Raw genomic sequence first — 18091 nt, 5'->3', positions numbered from 1 at the left:
AGCCAATAGCAAGAGTTGCAATTTGTTACAGTTCTGCATGGTTCATGTTACTCAGGCTCAAGAAGATAACTTGTTCCACTGTACTGTATAAACTAAAAACATCTACATCCTGCCTAATCCATTTCCACTAACAAGACCAGTGCTTGTTAATGCCATGTTTTGTTTTTATTCCTCATCCCTCCATTTTTTTTTCTTCTTTTTTTTTTTCCTTTGTTTTGTCTCCATCCATGTTCCAAACTAGTTTCTAAGCGACGCAAGGCTCACCTGAGGCGCCTGGACCGGCGATGGACGCTGGGCGGGATAGTCAACAGGCAGCAGAGTCGAGGTGAATTAATAGTTTCCTATGGCACCGGCCACTGAGGGTGCTCCAAAAGCCATACTGCAGCTTTCGCTGTTGTGTGTTGGGATCTGCATATTTGGCACTCTGGTAGAGAGAAGCTCCAGAGTTCAGATGTGGATTTCAGCTTGAGGGTATCTTGGAGCCAGGATTAGGCACCCTGGGAGCTGGAGGCCTAAGTAGCCAAGGGTAACTCTGCAGTCTGATTCTTCGTTCTGTTGGGAAGCTCACATCTGTTGTGGTTTAACTTTGGGCATATTTGTACTCAGTCTTTCCTACCTCAATAAGCACAAGTGGTACTTTCAGGGCCATTAAAATGGGTCGAATGCCAAAAAAACATGGTAAGAGATGTGCACACTGGAAAAGTGCATAGTGGTGTGGAAAGATGAAAATCATTCCAGTTTTAGTCCCCTCTCTTCCTTGCAAGCAGTCCTTGATACTAAAGAGAGAGTTCAGAATTTTGGGAGGTTTTGGTATCATTTCTAGGTGTTCTGAATACTATCAGTAGCAGCATTTTAATTTTTTTTTTTCTAACTTTCACTGATCTAACAGTGAGCATGGCAGGGTGGGGGGAACACCTTGTCTTTAGGTGAAGCTGTGTTTGTAAAGCCTTCCAAACCAAGTACTTCTCCAGTGCATGTGAGTCATCTTTCCCAGAGTAAAGGAGGTACCCCTTTCTATCTCCCCCTCCACTTGAAAACGGATCCAAATGTAGTATTTGTTGCACTTTAAAAAGGAAAGGTGCAGGACAAAGCACATTCGCACCTCTGTGTAACTTTCAGATGACCTTCCTGAGGGCATGGATCCAAATGTAAGCACCGGAGATAATTCCCAGTTGAGGAAAAGGTGCCTTTTCCTGTTAAGGAGAGAATGTACTTTTAAAGTAGCAAATTTACCTTCTGGATTTGATGATGGTTCTACGTGCAGTCTCATATGTCTCAAGCGCACACAGCTTTTCAGTGACCCTTTAACTTTGTTTCAAATTATTATTGAGGAAACCAAAACAGCAAGAGCAGTGTTCTTCCTACCGTAGCTTGACCCTGCAGCAACTGGAACTACCTTCAAAAGATGAAGTCTTGCTTCTCAGCCACCAAATACACCCTGAAGGCACCAATGCTGGCTTATGAAAAAGAAGTTGTGCTTATTTCTGTACCCCAAGAGTTTGGGAGCTACTTATTTTGCTTTGTCAAACTCTGCCAGATGCTTCCTGGCAATTTATCCGGGATAATTTGTGGGAATCAGTTTTCTAAACAATTTGTTTACTGTTGTCAACAAATACATCCTTTCATATTCATACAATATTGCAAACAAAGCTCCATAAAATATTGAGACAGCATGACCAGTCCCTTAGCATAGTCAGCTGGTAAGACTCAAGAACCTAAGTTGCATTCCCAAGTTTTCACTCTTGCATTCTGATGCCCACCATCTGTGTGCAACTTCTCCAGACCTGCCCTCTGACCAGTGTCAGTGTCTTCCTTGGCAGTTTTCCCCACCACAGGCTCCCCTAATCTCTTCCATTCCTGCTTTTTTCTTGCTTCATAACAGTTTCTTCCCTATTAGGCCCAAAAAGTGCTGGGGTTTTTTGAGTGTGTTGGAGAATATGTGCTTTAACTCAAACTAAATCTTAGCACTTGAACTTGTCACAAACTGTGGCATTCTGTGATTCCGTCCAAGGTTTGGGGCACCCTCTTTGGCTGAGCTGCTTCTGTAAGGTCTCTTCAATGCATTTCAGCCACAAATAGCCAGGCTGGCTAAAAGTAAGTTGTTTAATCTCACTAGAAATAGTAGGTTAGGGAGCTCTTACAAGAGCAGGTTCATTGGGAGTAAAGAAAGTGATTTGAATGTTTGGGCACAGGTTGGAGACAGCAGCTTCGTCCTCTGGCATAGCTGTAGCCTGTACAGACATTTACGCCTTTCAAACTGCAGTGGTTGAAAGTATGAGTCTCTCTGGGTGTCCAGCCTGCTGTTTCCTAACAGAGCACAGTTTATATGAGGTCAGGAGATATTTTCTCCCTTCTTTCCCTCCCATTCCAGCCCAAAAGACTTCCAACAAGGCCAAATTTGGGTGGGTTTGCAGGGAAATGACAGAATGCATGAAGTGTATGCACTCACCCCCCTGCCAACCTTCAAGTCCCTGCTCCGAAGTGCAGAAGAACTAGAGCTGTTAGAACAAGAGGTTGCCAGAATTCTTTAATACAAGCAAAACAGCTTCCCCTCCCCCACTTGGCCTCTTCCTTGGAAATAAACTCAATTAAACATTTTGGCTGAAATTCTTCCCACCCAGCGATATTCTGCTTGAGATAGTCCCTGCTGTTGGGTTAGTTCCGAGAGTTCACTGGAGTTTAAAAGCAAGCTGTAAAGGATGCTTCCCTTTATATTTACACTTGGGTACCACTAATTAGCATTTTTATCAACTGGGTCTGTGATAGAATCATTTTAAGGCCAGAACTGAAGGAATTAAGCATTGTTTCTGAAGGCCAGGATTTTCTAAGTAACTTGGTTATTAAAAACACTGGAAAAGCCTGAGTGCAGAAAGGAAGGATGTTTGCTTCCCTGTTACAGACCGCCTAATGGAGGAGAATTACTAGGAGAAGCATATGACTTATTTATTTCTATTCTTTACAAAGTCATTTGAAGAGGCTAAGCACCCCTGAACTTCAGATATTTGGAAGCAATGTTACTGGGTCTGTGAATAAGAAACATGAAAGACAAATTATTGAATATCATGGTAGTACTCCTTTTTTTTAAAGCTAAAAAAAAACTGCAAAGAGAACAGCTGTAGTCTGTTTCTACAAAGAGAAACAGATGACTTTTGTTGCTGAACTTTTCTCTTTAAAATGGTCTGTGGTGTGCCCAGATCTAAGAGATTACATTGGTTTATGTTTCTTATGTAGTTGCAAAGCTTGCATTTTTTTGATGATAAATGTTTTTAAATGTGGTACATTTTCTAAACTTTTTCCTATACATTATGTGAAACTCCAGTAATACAAATACAGGTTGTGAGAAGCCTGAAAGTTTATAGTTTTCCTCGGTCTTGACACTCGTTAGACCTGCAAGCTGCAGAGTTCATGTTTTGTACTGGGTTAAATAGTAATTCTAAATATGGATTTTTTTTTTTGGAACTTCCCCTGGCAGGGAACTTGGGATTTTTTTACAGGCTAATTTAATGGAAAGTCATTTGTGCTTTTACAGTTTGATTGGTAAAACTGGGGATTTACATGCCTGTCTTTTATGACAGATATCTGACATAAGTTTTTGCTGCTTTGTTTTGTGCCCATCCTGTTACAATGCAGAAAAGTACTTTAAATTATTCATACCAACAATATAGCGACATATGGGCTGAATTTTCTGCCAAATGAGCCTATTATTTAAGAGTAGCTCCCAGTACAAGGAATAAACTATTCATTGAAAGAGTTAAAGTTAGAACTTGGAACCTATAGCTCTTCCAACTGCTTGCCTATCTTAGGGAGAGCGAGAGCAGGACATTGATGGAGAGAGCTGGACACTGTGTAAAGAGTAGGCAGCCATGTAACCCAGTGGTTTTGATAATTGAACTCTATCTTGAGTTGGTCTTGATACTGAAACCTCATGTCCTAGCCCAGGTGGGTGGTTCTGCAGCCAATTTCAGAACTGTGAAAAGAACACTTGATCAGTACTGGTAATCCAACCTGCCTTGGTCTGCTTGTACACTCTTACCCTTTCCTGCATCTCACAAGAGCTGTTCTGCCCTCTTTGACAGCCCCCTCATTACCCATGGGACTTCTCCCTTTGTTTTCACTCTTTTCCTGTTTGTCCTTGATGCTGATGAAACGTTTCTCACTCACAGAAAGGCTGTGAGTGACATTGCTGTGTTAAATCAAACCAGCACAGAGCAGCTTCAGACTTAGTTTGTTCTTTCCTTTGGTTGGTTTTTTTTCCTCCCTCTGTTCTCCAAGGAAAGTAGTAAATGTTTATTGCCTCTTGCTGGTTGAAGAAAGAGCACGCGCAATACTAAACTGTTTAAAAGAAATGTCATTATTGTTCTTTTCTATCTGTTGACATAAGGTTTTCTGTTATTTCAAACAAAAACGGTAGTGGTGGGGGGGAAGGACAAAGGCTGAAGAGCTCCTGTCTGCAGATGAACAGATTTGATAACCGTGGACAGTTATTTTCTCTGCTGCATATTTAGGCAAGTAAAACAAAGACCATGTTGAATTAATGCTCTCTGGAACAGGGAGACTTTTTCCAGAAGCAGGTCTGACAAAGGGGGGGTGGAGCGGAGGAGTGGGGGAGGGCGAGTGCAGACTGCTGACTGAGGGGAAAGTATTTTGAAAGAAAATTCTTCTGTGGTTTGGAAGATGTAGGTTTGAGGCTGTTGCATTTTGCTGAGAAATCATTAATTGGCTAATTTCTAGACCAGTTCCCCCCTACCCCCACCCCTGCTGGCATATCAAACAAGGATGGGGTCACGGAAAGTTGGGGGCATGTACAAGCACCAGCTGAGCAAAGGAAATTACTCCCTTATTTGGTTGGTTCCTGAAGTGCTGCAGATAACTTCTACACTTTCTAATGGAGAATGGAGGCAGAAAAGAGCAAACGTACAAAAAAGAGGTGAAGGAGAGGCATGTGAAATGGGGTGCTCAGAATGTGGAAGCAGAAATGTATGAGCGCTGGCCATTTGCCTGGGAAAGATGACACTGATTATGCAGGGCTGGAAATGTGCATGGTATTTAAGCTGTTTCAAGACAAGGCTCCTGTCCCAGATAGTTTACAGCCTAAACAAAGAGAAGGAGATCTGTGTATCAAAGGAACCTGGGCAAGTGGGAATTTGGCACGCATCTTATTGGGACCAAAGGGGTATTCACAGTGAAAAATGATACTTATTTAGTATTTTTAAAAGCTTTTGGAGAAGGACTAAAACTAAGCTTGTTTGGTAAGGCAGGAAATCAGGGTAGGTAAGTCTTATTTTAGGAAAGATTTTGGAGTTTCAGGTTATTTGATACCACTGAGGAAGGAGCCTGCTCAGGCTGATGAGGCATCATAAGAAAGGCATGAGGCTGAGTGGGAAAAGATCACAGAATTTGGAGGAGTGGGAAATCTACATAAACATGTGAGAGTGTGTAGTAGGATATTAAAGCAAGGTACAGCACATAGGCTTGAAACTTCAAGATGGGACAGCTGAATTAGGTATGTGCTTGGTAGGAGCCTGGTTGAAGTGCCAGAGCACTGCTGTGCCAAGAGCCTTCAGCAAGAGCAGTGTACTGAAAGGCTGAGAAGGGAGCAGAGGAGGGAGGAGGTGGCTAAAGTGGCTGTGCAAAAGGGGTTGAAGGGATGGATTAGGGCTCTGGCAGTGAGGAGCAGCAACGGCAGAGGACTTTGAAAATGTTGGGGCAAGTCTATTACCTTGGTGATAGAGTAGGAGGAATCTGAAATAATCAGTGCCAAGGGAATCTGGAGGATTGAATAAGGAAGATTTGGAAAGCGCTACTGAAACTCTATGTTACAACTTGAGCAGTAAAACCATAGATCTGCTTTCCTTTACCTGACAGTGAGTATAAATCCAGACAGCCAGAGGAGGGACCAAGTTGTCTTTTCAAGACACCTCATAACTTTCATGTGTAGTGTGTGTGTGCGCAAGTACACGTGTAAGATATGAAATTCTGGTTTGACAGTTGGGATTGGACAAGCCCCACGGGCTGTCAAGTTCAGTGTCTTGCTTTGTTAGTCAAGTAGGTACAATTTCTTCAGAAGCAAATGGAGCTTCATCTTAGCTCTCCTGAAGTTTCTCCTATGAGAGAACTCTTAAACTATCCTAGCCAGGTTTTAGATCCAGTTTTGCGTGGGTTGCCTTGATTCTGTTTCCAGCAGTCTCAGAAATAGGACTCTTTCCTCAAAATTAAGTGAAGCTGCATAGAAACTGGCCTGCCTTGGTATAGAGAAGAGTTTTGTGCAGCATTTGTGTAACCAGTGAAAGAACCAGCCTCATCATTCCCAGCATTTTCCCTTTTTCACTGCAGATCTGCAATGAGCCAAACCAGACTTAGGGTCATACCAACTTTTTCTTGGCTAGGTTGGCTTCACATTCATCTCATAAAAGAGACATGAACTGTGCAAACAGAGGTGACAGGTGCAAGGCAGGATGACAGAAGGAAACGGGAATGGTCTCTGCTACTTGCAGCACTAGGCATGCATTCAAAAACTGATTTCAAAGTGACTTTTTACTTTTAAAGCTATTGCTATTTGTGTACAGGAAAGGCCTCAGCTTGGCAGAACGGTGTGATGTTGCTGGAGGAACACAAAATGGTTGTATTGTTGGTTTGGTGGGTTTCGGTCATTTTTTTGTTTTCTTTTTTTTCTATTCCTTTTTCTTCTTTTGTCTTCTAGTAGTTATAATACCAGTGACTTCCTTGTACCAGGCCTGTTGTGTACATCTGTACAGAACACACTGAGTATGTGGCTGTAATGCAGGGCATTGTGCAGCTCAATTCTTTTGTCCTGTATATGTGTGCAGCTTCCAGCTGGACAGCCAGATCTGTGCTATGTTTTCTGGAGGAAATCTTTGTTGCTAGTAAAAACCCTCTCTGTAGTATTGTGGTCTGTTCCAAGGACATGGGTGCTGTCCTCTGCTGTCCACACTGTTTTCCCAGTGATCTACCAAAATCTGTCCCTGTATTTTGGCCCCAAACCTCTACTGCATTTCTTCTGGAGATTTTAGGTAGAACCAGAGTGAAATAGAAGCTTGCCTTTACTTGGGAAGGAGGAAAAAAAAGAGTAGAAAGATTGATAGAGAAGTGAGGCTTTGGAATAACTAGTGAACTGAGCACTGGGCTGCTGTGGTGTCTAGGAGGCACAGCTACAGCAGTGTGGTATGAGTTGGGTAGTACAAATAGTACAAGAATTCTTGTTGTGCATATTTTAAATAGTGTCTGTGTCTGGGTAGGAAGGAAAATGACACATATTAATCCTTTCCTTCCAACCCAAGTAGGTTCCAGTTGGATAATGCATAATGTGACAGACCTGTATTGTAGCTGTTTGCCAAACAGGCTTTGCTTCTTCATGTGTGCCTTGTTCAGATTTACTAGTGCAGCTGAATTTCCAGCAGAGGAACCTCCATCACTTGGGCTGGGGAAGATGTCTTTGACCTGCAAGTTAGCGGTAAAGAAATATAAGTGAAGTTTGCTAATTGACCTATTAATACATCCCTGGATGTCACTCACTAAGAACAGAGGTGTCTCCTTGCCATTTTCTCCTTGAAGGGGGAATAGAACTTTCATCCCATTACTTCAAAAGTGCAGCCTCTAAGCTGGTGTGTGTGCTTTGTAGCATGTAGTAAAGTTTATTCTGCCCACTTGACCTCAACAAGTTGATGTAACAGAAGCTGCAGCTGGGGAATACAAATTATACTTTTGATAGCCTTTTTTATTTTTCCCCTGGTAATTCTTAGGTCAAAACTTAATGAACCAAAATTATACACTATTTTATTCTCTGTAGATCTGGGCATATAACTTTAATAGTAGGTCTGGGATGGTTCACTGGCTTGTATTTTATACTATTGCCTGTCACAGAAGCTGAATGAAACAAGCTTGTTATATCAGATTTGTCAGTATAACTTAGAGCAGTGTCGTTCTGCTGTCTGATGCTCTTCTGATTCTGTCATGAAACCATTTATCTCTGTTAAGTCTTTACAGTAACTTTACGTGTCAGTCATGAAGCATGAAATATCTTCTCTTAAAGATTTTTGTATAAGAACCTGATACGTTGAATGCTGTATCAGTCCTCTTAAGTGACACATCTGCTGAAAGCTCCCCTGCTCCCTTCAGCAAATATTGATTTATACCAAATGTCCACTGGCTGGAGATAATCTTTGAGAAACAAAACACAATTTACACTTTGATTAAAAGAGGAGCTGTATCTCCAGAATACTGTTTAAGTTACAAACCTCACGTATGTTTGAGGTACCACCAGCAGCACTGACAGAAACCAAACGTGTAATCCTGCAAATGGCTGTAATTTTTGCTGTGGAAGTACTTTGCGAGGGGAAATTGTAATGGTGGCTTCTTGGTTTTGATCTGTAGGCTTGAAAATAGAGCTGCTAAACAAAAACATTGTAGGACTTCCTTTTCCAAGTAGATTTTTAGCACTTTTGATTGTCTTGCTTCACAGAAGATCCCTTCTCTTCCCTCCCTACTTCCATGCACACTCTTTTTTCTACTTCCTCTGTATAGGGAGGAGTCACCTGAAGGCCTTTCCTCTCGAAGAGCAGTGGGTTTGAGTTGAAAACCACAGGACAGAAGATGTAAGCAATGGTGCTCATAGACAGGATAAGACAGTGGCAGTTCAGAAGAGCCTTACCTGTGCATCCCAGTGCCCAGGTGTTTGGATGAGGCTCCATCCTCCTCAATAACTCAGTGTTTGAATTTCTAGAGTGGATCATTCAGAGCCTCTGATGGGTGATATCACATGTGATGTGTGCAAGGCAGCAAGGTGAGAGCAGCAACAGGCAAAGCAGGAATCTCAGTACTGGGGGTAGAGTGCTGTGCTAGAGCAGAGTCTCTCCTCAGTAAAACCTAGGCAATAGTGAAAATCTTGGGAAAGAGGCTGCAGCTCTCTCAGCTGGGGATGTGGCTTCTCCATGCAGCTGGTAGCCACTTTTTCAATGTGCCACCTCAGTAGCACGGTCAATCCTTCCTGGCCAGTTGTGGCCAGAATAAGAGGAGTTGGAGGATACCTCTGCTCTTCTGCCTTACCTTTAAACTAAATTGGAAGGGAAGTCCAGAGTTGGCATCTGCCTTCCTCCCAACCAGTAATGAACAGGTAGAGTGCTGATACGTACCCACAAGCATAGCTGCAGGCCCAGAAGTTGTGTTTGTGGTTGCATCCTAATTTGCAAAGGACCCTTACCCACACCTTTTGATTTCTTGAGCGATCAGACTCAAATGCTTTTGATTTTGAAGTGTGACTGCTGTCTCAATTCCTCAGGAGAAGGAGAAGTCCTGCTGGAGCAGGAGTTTGGAAAGTTGTGTTGAAAGCTAGGAATGATCCCTCACTCATGGCCTCCTACCCTGTCATCAGCAGAAGAGGGGAAGTCACATCCCTGAAGAGTGAGACCACTTTGTGCAGCAAGAGGAGCTGAATAGCTGGCTTTAGCTGCAGCAGAGACTGGTGTTTGTGTGGAGGAAAAATAGAATAAACATAAACTTCTGCGGTAGTTGTAGCAGGAAGAGTGAACTCTGATAGCCTGGGTTATAAAGCAGCTTTGGTATGGAAGAAAGAAAAAACAGGGCTTTCTTCCAAGGCCTAGCAAATATATGCTTAGCTCTTTATTACTGTCCTAGAAACATCCCTGGAAGTGTCTAAGCAACGTGTATCTGGACAGTGCAGCCCTGAAGTTTCCCTTGGCCCTTTCAGGGACAAGATCTAGCTGCCCAGGGATCTTCTGCAGTTCAAGTTAGTGCTCAGGGCTTTGCAGAAACCAGACATGTAGCTACTTCTGCAGCAGTGACTTGAAAAAGAGGAAAAATTGTGTCCAATTTTACCATGCAGGGTGGAAACCCAGCTAGGAAAATTGTCCTGTGACTTGGGAGTGGGGTTTCATTAACCAGGTTTCATTCGTCAGGCCCCATCTTGTAGTGAAGTATTTCTGTGTGGAAGGTGTCATATCCTGATGGTGAATTACAAACTAACTGGAATTTCTTACCAGTGATGAGACAGTTAAGCAGCCCTCCTAGGGGAAAGCAGTAAAGAGCATTTTCCTCTTGGTGGCAAAAGTTTTGACAGATTTTGCCCCATCAGAATTAGAAGGATCCGACTGTGACCTGTCAAGGGAACTTGACTTCAGAGATGTAGCTCTGCTGAATTCTCTGCCATCAGACGCTCTCAACATTATTTCCCCCTTTCTGAGGTATTATCACTTACTTTGTCTCAGTAAGGGTTTGTTGGGGTTTTTTATTAAGGTTTGCAGGCTTCCCCCAGAAACAAAATACAGTTGAGCCACAAAAGCAAATAGTCGATTGGGTCTGATTTACTCTCTTCAAGAGTGTTTTCTTCAAGTTGCTGCAACCTTTTCATAGCTCCTTTGTTCTGCAGTGATCAGGAGCTCTGGATTCACTTAATTTCCTGCCAATTCCTGTGCACTGACAGCCCTCTATTTGTTTTCTCCCATGCTTTATTGTGCCTTGTTGTGACTGCCAGTAGAAAGTGCTAGGAAGGCCAGCTGAGGTGCACTTTATTGCTTGCCTTCCCTGCCTTTAATCTAGCTATAGAAACTCATGCTGTTACCTACACTGTAGTTTGGGTTGAGGAGAGAGTCTTGGTGGCCATTTGTGTCTGCTGCTGCAGAGGAAGGCTGGTAGTTCAAGTTTCCAATGCCAGTTGTAATTTTTTAAGCTCCAGAGGAAATGGTTGACCTTAAGCGTGATAGAAACGCTGCAGTAAATGTCTCCTAGTGGGTGGAGGAAGATGCTGACAAGTGTCTGTTTTGCTCTGCTCCTTGGTTTGTTCTCAGCAAGTCTGCTTGCTTACCTCTGCCCGGCAGGGAAGGGGATAGATGCTGGAGACGAATAGGGATGCTAAATTTTTGGCTTAAACACTGTACTTGAAATCCAGTTTTTGCTTTTGAAGTACATGTCTTAGTTCTGGCCCTCCTTTACCCAAGCCGCACGTGCATTTCTCTGGAGTGAAGCCTAGCAAAAGTATGTTTGTGAAACACTTCACAACCCATGAATGCAAATGCTGTCAAATGCAAACCTCTTTTATTCTTTTGTCACGTTTTTTAATGTTGTTTCAAGCTCATTGCTGTAGACCTATGCTGCTTGGGAGGTGCAAGGAGAGCAGCATGAGGGCCAGCCCCTCTGAGCTGGGGAGATCTGTCCCACTCGGGTTTCAGTAACACAATGCTTTGTGCAGCCATGTGCATGCACAAAGAGCCAACTGGCTGGAGCTCCTGTGGTGACGCTTGGCTGATTTGGCAGCCGGATTGATTCTGTCAAGTTACAGTATGGGAGTTAAGTCCAACTTCAAATCCTCTCCCTTACCCGCTCAAGAAACTTGGAGGGGGGAGGAGAGGGAAGAAGGGGGGAAAGCTCTCTGGAGACTTTGTGTCATTATTGGCATGGAAACATTTTGTGATTATCAGCAGCAGGGTAGTGGCAAGAGGCTGATTATCTATCATGTCGTCAGCATAAATAACCAGTGGGCCCCTGAGCAGGGCTCCGCCTTTTGTAATGGCTTCACGTAATCACTGCATAACAGTTTAAAAGCAAGCAGTACAGAAAAACAGCTGGACTGATTCTGACCCTAACTGATGTTACCTTTTCTCCCCTCACTAGAAGAGAAATATGTCACTATCCAGCCGTACGCCAGCCAGGGGAAGGATGAGATTGGGTTCGAGAAAGGGGTCACCGTGGAGGTCATCCAAAAGAACCTGGAAGGATGGTGGTACATAAGGTAAAGAAGCTCCGCAGCCTGATCGTTACAGAAACTGTGACAATGAGCTTTTCTGATCATTCACTTAATGATAGAGTTTGAATACTTCTGTAGCTGGGCAAGGAAGCCCAAATTGTTCATAATGCCTCTTGAAGAAACATAAAGTCTAAGGCGATACAATGGTGATTAAAGTAACACTACAGTGTCTGCAAAGGCTGTGGACTGTTCCAGTGAGGAAATGCCTTAACTTGTAGTTTTAGAGGGTTTTTTTCTTGCTTCAAGTTAAAAGCCCATATCTGAGTTAAGATCTGTGAGACCTAACAAGGCTTTCTGTTGTGTGTGATTTCAATGTGTTTCCAGTATAAGAGTTATTCTGCAACATGTTTAAATCTATTTATAGTAATGCTGAAAGACCGATTGTGATCTCTTGAGCTGTTTGGGGCAGGTAAGTGCTACTTTCAGGGATATAAGAGATCAGTTTGCTGGCTACAGCCTTCTTCCAAACTTACCAATGGTTTCAACTAATTTGCCTTGACTTCTACCTGTCAACATTAGATATTCCTAATGTAGAGGGGCTATATTCCAAAAGCAGGTAAAGTTGTTATTGGGTATCAAACTTTGTTATGTATTTGGAACAGTAGTCTTAGCAGGGAGTTTTGACTTAAAAAACCTCCTTTTAAAATGCTTATGGGGAAGAGCGTAGGTTAGATGCTGTCTCAATGATGTAAGGTGTCAGGGTAAGTACTTAATGAGAACTTTCTTCATCTGGGTTCACACAGCATTTAGGTTTTAGTGCTCTTTTATGATTCTGCTCCTTATCTTGTATCTTAGTGTGAATCTGGCAGTGCTGTGATATCCCATTGCTCTTTAAACAAGATGTGATGCAATAGGTAGCTAAAAAATGAAGGTTTATCTCTCAGCACTGCAAAACATCTCATCTAGTCATCTTTTTCCATTCAACTTGTAATTACAGTGATTATTTTTTCCCCTTTCCCTCCCTAAGTCATAACTTGCTTTTGTTTGAATTCTGCTTAATTTATTGACTATGAATGAGGACTATGAAAATGCTGACTGAAGCAATGTTGTTGTTTTTCTTGATTTCCCTTACTTAGAAAGCTGATTTTTTTTCTTCTATTTAATGGTCCCATAGAGCGAATAAGCTAATAAAGATAGCAGTGGAGCCAGGAAGGCACTCTAGATAGGAGGAACTCAAAAATGCCTGGGTTTGGTCAGGTCACATTTTTTTCTCCTTTAATCATTCACAGAAGTGGAATCCAAAGTTGCAGATAGGGGAATTGAGCGCATAGGTTTTCTGAGGGGAGAACCATTGCAAGACATCTCTAGTTGTTTTTTTTTTATTCTCTTTCTGAAATGTAGTCTGGTTACTACTGTAGGTTTCCCTTTGATATGTTAACACTTCTACTATAAGCAGAATTTTTTTTCCCTGTTTTCTCACACACTCTTTTGGGCCAACCCAAAAGACACATTTTTTTGTATAGCAGAAGTGCCTTCTGCAGGATGGAGGCACTTGGTGCCATGTAAATCACTGCAGCTTCATTCATGGCAATCTGCTAGAAGGACAGTGGATGCCCCAGCCACCCCATGATACTTGAGGAATGCAGCATGTGCTTGGCTTTTTTGTAAGAGACCTCAACTCGATTTTGAGTTGACAAACCCCTCTTCTTGTCGAAAAAATTGATTAGGTGCTCCCCATATGTGTGACAAGCATGTGGAGTGTCAACTATCATCCTCTCTGCTGCTCTGGAGCATTACACTACACTCTTGCTGGAGGATTAAACTCTTAGAAAAAGGTTTTTTTTTTTCATGGGCAGCACTTCTGGAAACATTGATGCGATCCATCCCTGCAGGCTGGTCCTTTGCAGCCTGGGTAGCTGATCTTCAACTTCTTGTGCTGTTCAGTGTATGTAAACTGCCCTGAGTACTGTTAGGTACCCCTCAGAGAAGGATTCCATTTCTGCAGAAATTCACTTTTCTGAGTATTGAGTGCCTTAGAAGGAGCAACTCCTCCTGTCATGAGTGTGAGGGGAGAGGGGCAGGAAGAGAATGCAGTTGACTCCTGCTGACTGGATAACAGACTGAGTACACTTCAATGTGTAGAAGTAAAAACAAATCCAGTAGTTTGCAATGGAATCCACCTTAAAGACATTAGCTTGTTCCACCTTAAATACGTAATTTCTCCAAATTCTTGGCCATGTGCTGATCCTCATTTCCTGTCCTTATTTTTTTCTTTTCTTTTCTTTTTTTTTTCCTTTTTTTCCTCTAGTTTGCTTCCCTCTGGAGTAATTCCAGTGCTCTGGAGCTGGAAAGCAGATGTGACTCTCAGACTTACAGAGGCACTTCTGACTTTTTTTTAACATTCCTATGGTTTTAATCCATTTTTTCCTTCATGTAAGATAAACAGGGAGGATTTTAGAATCAAGAAGGAACCAAATCACTGCACCTAATTCTGAAACCCTGTAGAAGCTAGAAGAAATATTGGTATCTGTCTTTATTTTTTCCTGTGTGCACTATGGCTCTTTAAAAAAAAACATCAGGACTCTGGGGAAATGAAAGAAAGGCTCTGACCTGGGATCCTTCTCACTGTTCTGTTGCATGCAGTAGGTCTGCTTCCTGGTGTGCCCAAAGCTGGCATTAACATCCATCATTTAGATCTTACTTTGTATCTATTTCTGTCACCTGGAGGTAGTCTCATGGTGCCCAAGTGGACTTGACTGCAGGGCAAATAAGTACCAATATGCTAAGTATGGCTTTTGTTATTTGCCTGTATCTTCATTTTGTGGTTATTCTGAGCCTCAGCCCATGTGAATGAAGTGCAGCTGGGAGGTGTTAGCAGCACTGAAACGAGGAGGAATCTAGGATGGGGTTTGAAACGTTTCCAGTAGCTTGTGAATATAAAAGAAGGAAGGATGCTTGTGTTTCAACTCTTAGATATGAAATGAAGATCATTACCAGTCCAGGACTTCTCTGAAGCTGATTATGAGTTGCTTTAGTTCTTTCACCTATAAAATAAGGAGATACAGTAGTCTTCTAAGCTTATGTTTGCAAAGAGCTTTAGGATTACCAAATTCAAGGACTAAAGTAAAAAATGTAAGCCTATTTGACTTACATAAATAACTTTTATTTGTGATGTTGTAGAAATAAACTGGCAGTTGCTGGCAACTACTGCTCAGCATTCACTCCAGGTTGTATTGACTAACTCCAGGGAAGTAATAGCCTGCAAACAGCCTCCCTACTGAGGATATGTTGCTCAGAGTTATTAACTGTCCAGCTATTGCTGCTAATATTCATTGGGAGAAACTATGTGGGATCAGAGGTGTTTGAAGCAGTGGGGTTATACAGGCTGATCCAAATACATACAGTTGGCAGGAGAACTGACAAGCCAGAACAGAACCTGCCTGTGGCTGCCTTTCTGATCTTAAACACGTTAAGTCTCCCACAAACTAAGATGGATGTAAACTGTTTTTTCTTGCTGATTTTGCACAATCAAGCTCTGTTGAAAGTAACCTTTGGAACTGGACATTCCACAGCACATTTGTGAATCCACAGTGCATTGACCACTGTGGCTTTCTCACAAATGAAGACCTTTACATCTATAGGTCATGTAAACTTATAAAATGTCCTTTAAAAAAAAACTTTCTTGATGCACAGAAAGCATTGGTCAGTAGCTCTGCAAAAGAACTATCGACTGCAAAAGGGAATGAAGCCAAAAGTCTTCAGGGCTGGAAAATGGCACTAAGAGATGCCTTGCCACAACAGGAAACGTTAGCACATGTTGAGGCCTTTCTTCCTTTTCTTTTAGGGTTTGGTATGAGGCTTAGCAGAAAAAACTCAAAAAGGACAGGATTGAATAGATCCAAATTGCATCTTGACATAGTATCACACAGTGGATGCTGTGTATCAGCATCAGATTTGAAATCAGATCAAGTCATTACCATTTTGCTACTTCTTGTTAGTCTCCATGTGTCAAACAAGGCTCAGAGCTGTTGGGATGCTTTCCACCCACTCCAGAATCTTTGGGAAAACTTGTCCCTAAACTCCCTGAGCAGGGGAGATCCCATATCTTTGCCTTCATGTGTGACAGAAGGCAGGTATCTAGGGAGAAGCAGCATCTCTAGTATCCTGGCTCATCTAGGGGACTGGGGAGGAAAAGGCAGGATTTTGGACAGAAAAGTCCTTGTAGTCATTGCTAGAAATACAGCATTTATATTTGCTTTTGTACAGGAACAGTAATGAAGTCTAGGGAATCAAATCTAAACTGTGTTTTCCTGTTCTCCCCATAAAGTCCCAGTGCCATTCAAGTGTCTGGATATGGTGAATGAGGCCAGGATGTGACTTGATGAAGAAATCTCACCACAAACCTCAGAATCCACATATTGTCATAACAAAGATGCTCACCTGCCAAGGAGTGATTTGCTCATATCCCACATGCCCCGGTTCCTTCCTCTGCTGTCTAATGAGGTTCCATTTTCATTAAAGAGCCTTAAAGTCCTACTGTTTTAACCTTTGGATTTCCTGCAGATTTCCTGAGCACCAGAATTTTAATGGTGCCTGGTTTCCCACTTTCAGCTCAAGCGCCTGCTTTGGGTATCTTGAGAGATTAAAGAGAGAAAGGTTTCAGTGACTCACTCTGTAGCAAGTTAGGATTTCATTAGGGAAAGCAGAGTTCATCCACGTGGTCCTCCCTGGAGTCTGATTGTAATCTGAAATCCCTGCTGAGGTGTTAGGAATGGCAGGAGTTAGAAAAAACATCTTCCCCAAAACCAAGTTGTGGAAGAATGACTTCAGTTTGAAGTGGAGCATGATCAGCTCAGTCTGGTGTTTCGGGAACACATACTGGATTCAGGTGTCTGTTCAGATTTCCCAGTTTATTTCTTGAAATAGCCTTTAGCTTGTTCAGGGAAATGAATCTCCGTTGAAGCCTTTTTCCCTTAGTCAAATTGTTTCTTGATCTTGCAGTGCTAGAAGAAGCTATAGTACTTTAAGGGTCCCATGTTCTCCATAAGAGAAAGCTGGTCATACAGAACAGGGAGTTATGGAAAGAGGGGCAGTGTCCATTATAATTGCAAGGAGGGAGGCTTGCACAAGGGTCTTATAAACTGCAGGCACCAAGTCTCTCTACTGGGCTCTGTACACCCTATTTTAGCCTTTTCCATTTTGAGTTGCTATTAGGAAGTATAAAAACTATTAAAATATTTTACTCACTAGTTTGCTTTTTTGCAGTATGGGAAAATACTGAGTTTACTTAGTCTTGTCAAAGGGGGGGGGGGCATAAAACAAACTGGTGAAGGACTTTACCTTGTGAGTAACTGTATTTCTTGTCCAGAAAGACTCCTTCCTTAGTGTGATTAGTGGCTTTTAACTCCACAGTTCACTACTAGCTCAGCTGACTTTGACATGTCCAATCAATAGGTAATAAATTAATAGAGACCACGAAAATCTTATTTGAGAACTGCAAATTTTGTTTATCATCCATCACTTTTGCTTTAGCTGTTCTACCTGAAATGCGTCAGAAGGCTGTGTTTGATGTGGTGATGTTTCCTTTTGCATCTGCAGGTATCTAGGCAAAGAGGGCTGGGCCCCAGCTTCATATCTGAAGAAGGCTAAAGATGATCTTCCATCTAGAAAAAAGAACTTAACTGGGCCAGTGGAAATCATAGGAAATATCATGGAGATCAGTAACCTGCTGAACAAGAAATCATCCACTGACAAGGAAGCTCAAGTAGAAAATGAGACTGCAGAAACACATATCACCAAGAAGGAAATCAGTTTGCCCATCCTGTGCAATGACTCTAATGGCAATGCCATGATGACCTCAGACAAGCAGGTTTCCAGACTGGCCCAGGGATCCCCAGCCATAGCAAGGATAGCACCACAAAGAGCTCAAATAAGTAAGGCAGAAAAGTAGTCTGGGTTTTCATGGGCTTGCAATCAATTTTATTCTCTACCTTTCAGGACTGGCATTGCCTGCTAAGGTCCCACATGTCCTGGCCTTATAGCCAAGTCCACACAAGCAGACCTTTGCACTGTCTATAGATCTATCTACAGGGACTCCAGAATGTGGTCCTTCAATTGTAGCGATAAAATTTGACTTCATTTTATACAAGGGCTGGATGGTGGCTCTTTAACTTACCCTACTTGTGTTTACTTTGTTATTTTTTCCCAGAGAAGACTTTTTGTTCCTTTTGAACACTCTAAAATGTGCTCCTGCCCCAGAAATGCAGATGATGTGATGGTGTATTCAAGTCAAGGAAACAACCTGTGTCTTCTCTTGTATTTGTTCTGCTGTTTTTCTGGGGGCAAGTTGCTATAATGTTTTTACTACTTCATCTG

At 42.3% G+C, this 18091-nt stretch overlaps 1 protein-coding gene across 3 annotated transcripts in view; it reads left to right on the top strand.

The window, feature by feature from the left end:
- SH3PXD2A (SH3 and PX domains 2A) overlaps positions 1-18091 on the top strand; it is an 87687-nt gene that overhangs the window by 63089 nt on the left and 6507 nt on the right. For 2 of the 3 annotated variants that reach the window (XM_029958607.1, XM_029958609.1), the window contains 3 exons: positions 242-325; positions 11644-11761; positions 17315-17649. In XM_029958607.1, coding sequence (XP_029814467.1) covers positions 242-325; positions 11644-11761; positions 17315-17649 — 537 coding nt within the window. The remainder of the gene's footprint in view (positions 1-241; positions 326-11643; positions 11762-17314; positions 17650-18091) is intronic. The other variant, XM_029958608.1, reaches the window with a different exon arrangement.

The sequence above is a fragment of the Manacus vitellinus genome, unplaced genomic scaffold (genome assembly GCF_001715985.3).
Source record: "Manacus vitellinus isolate BGI_N305 unplaced genomic scaffold, ASM171598v3 scaffold_15_pilon, whole genome shotgun sequence".
Lineage (NCBI taxonomy): Eukaryota > Metazoa > Chordata > Aves > Passeriformes > Pipridae > Manacus > Manacus vitellinus.
Note: the sequence above shows the minus strand (reverse complement) of the source record. Positions and strands in the feature narration are given on the sequence as shown.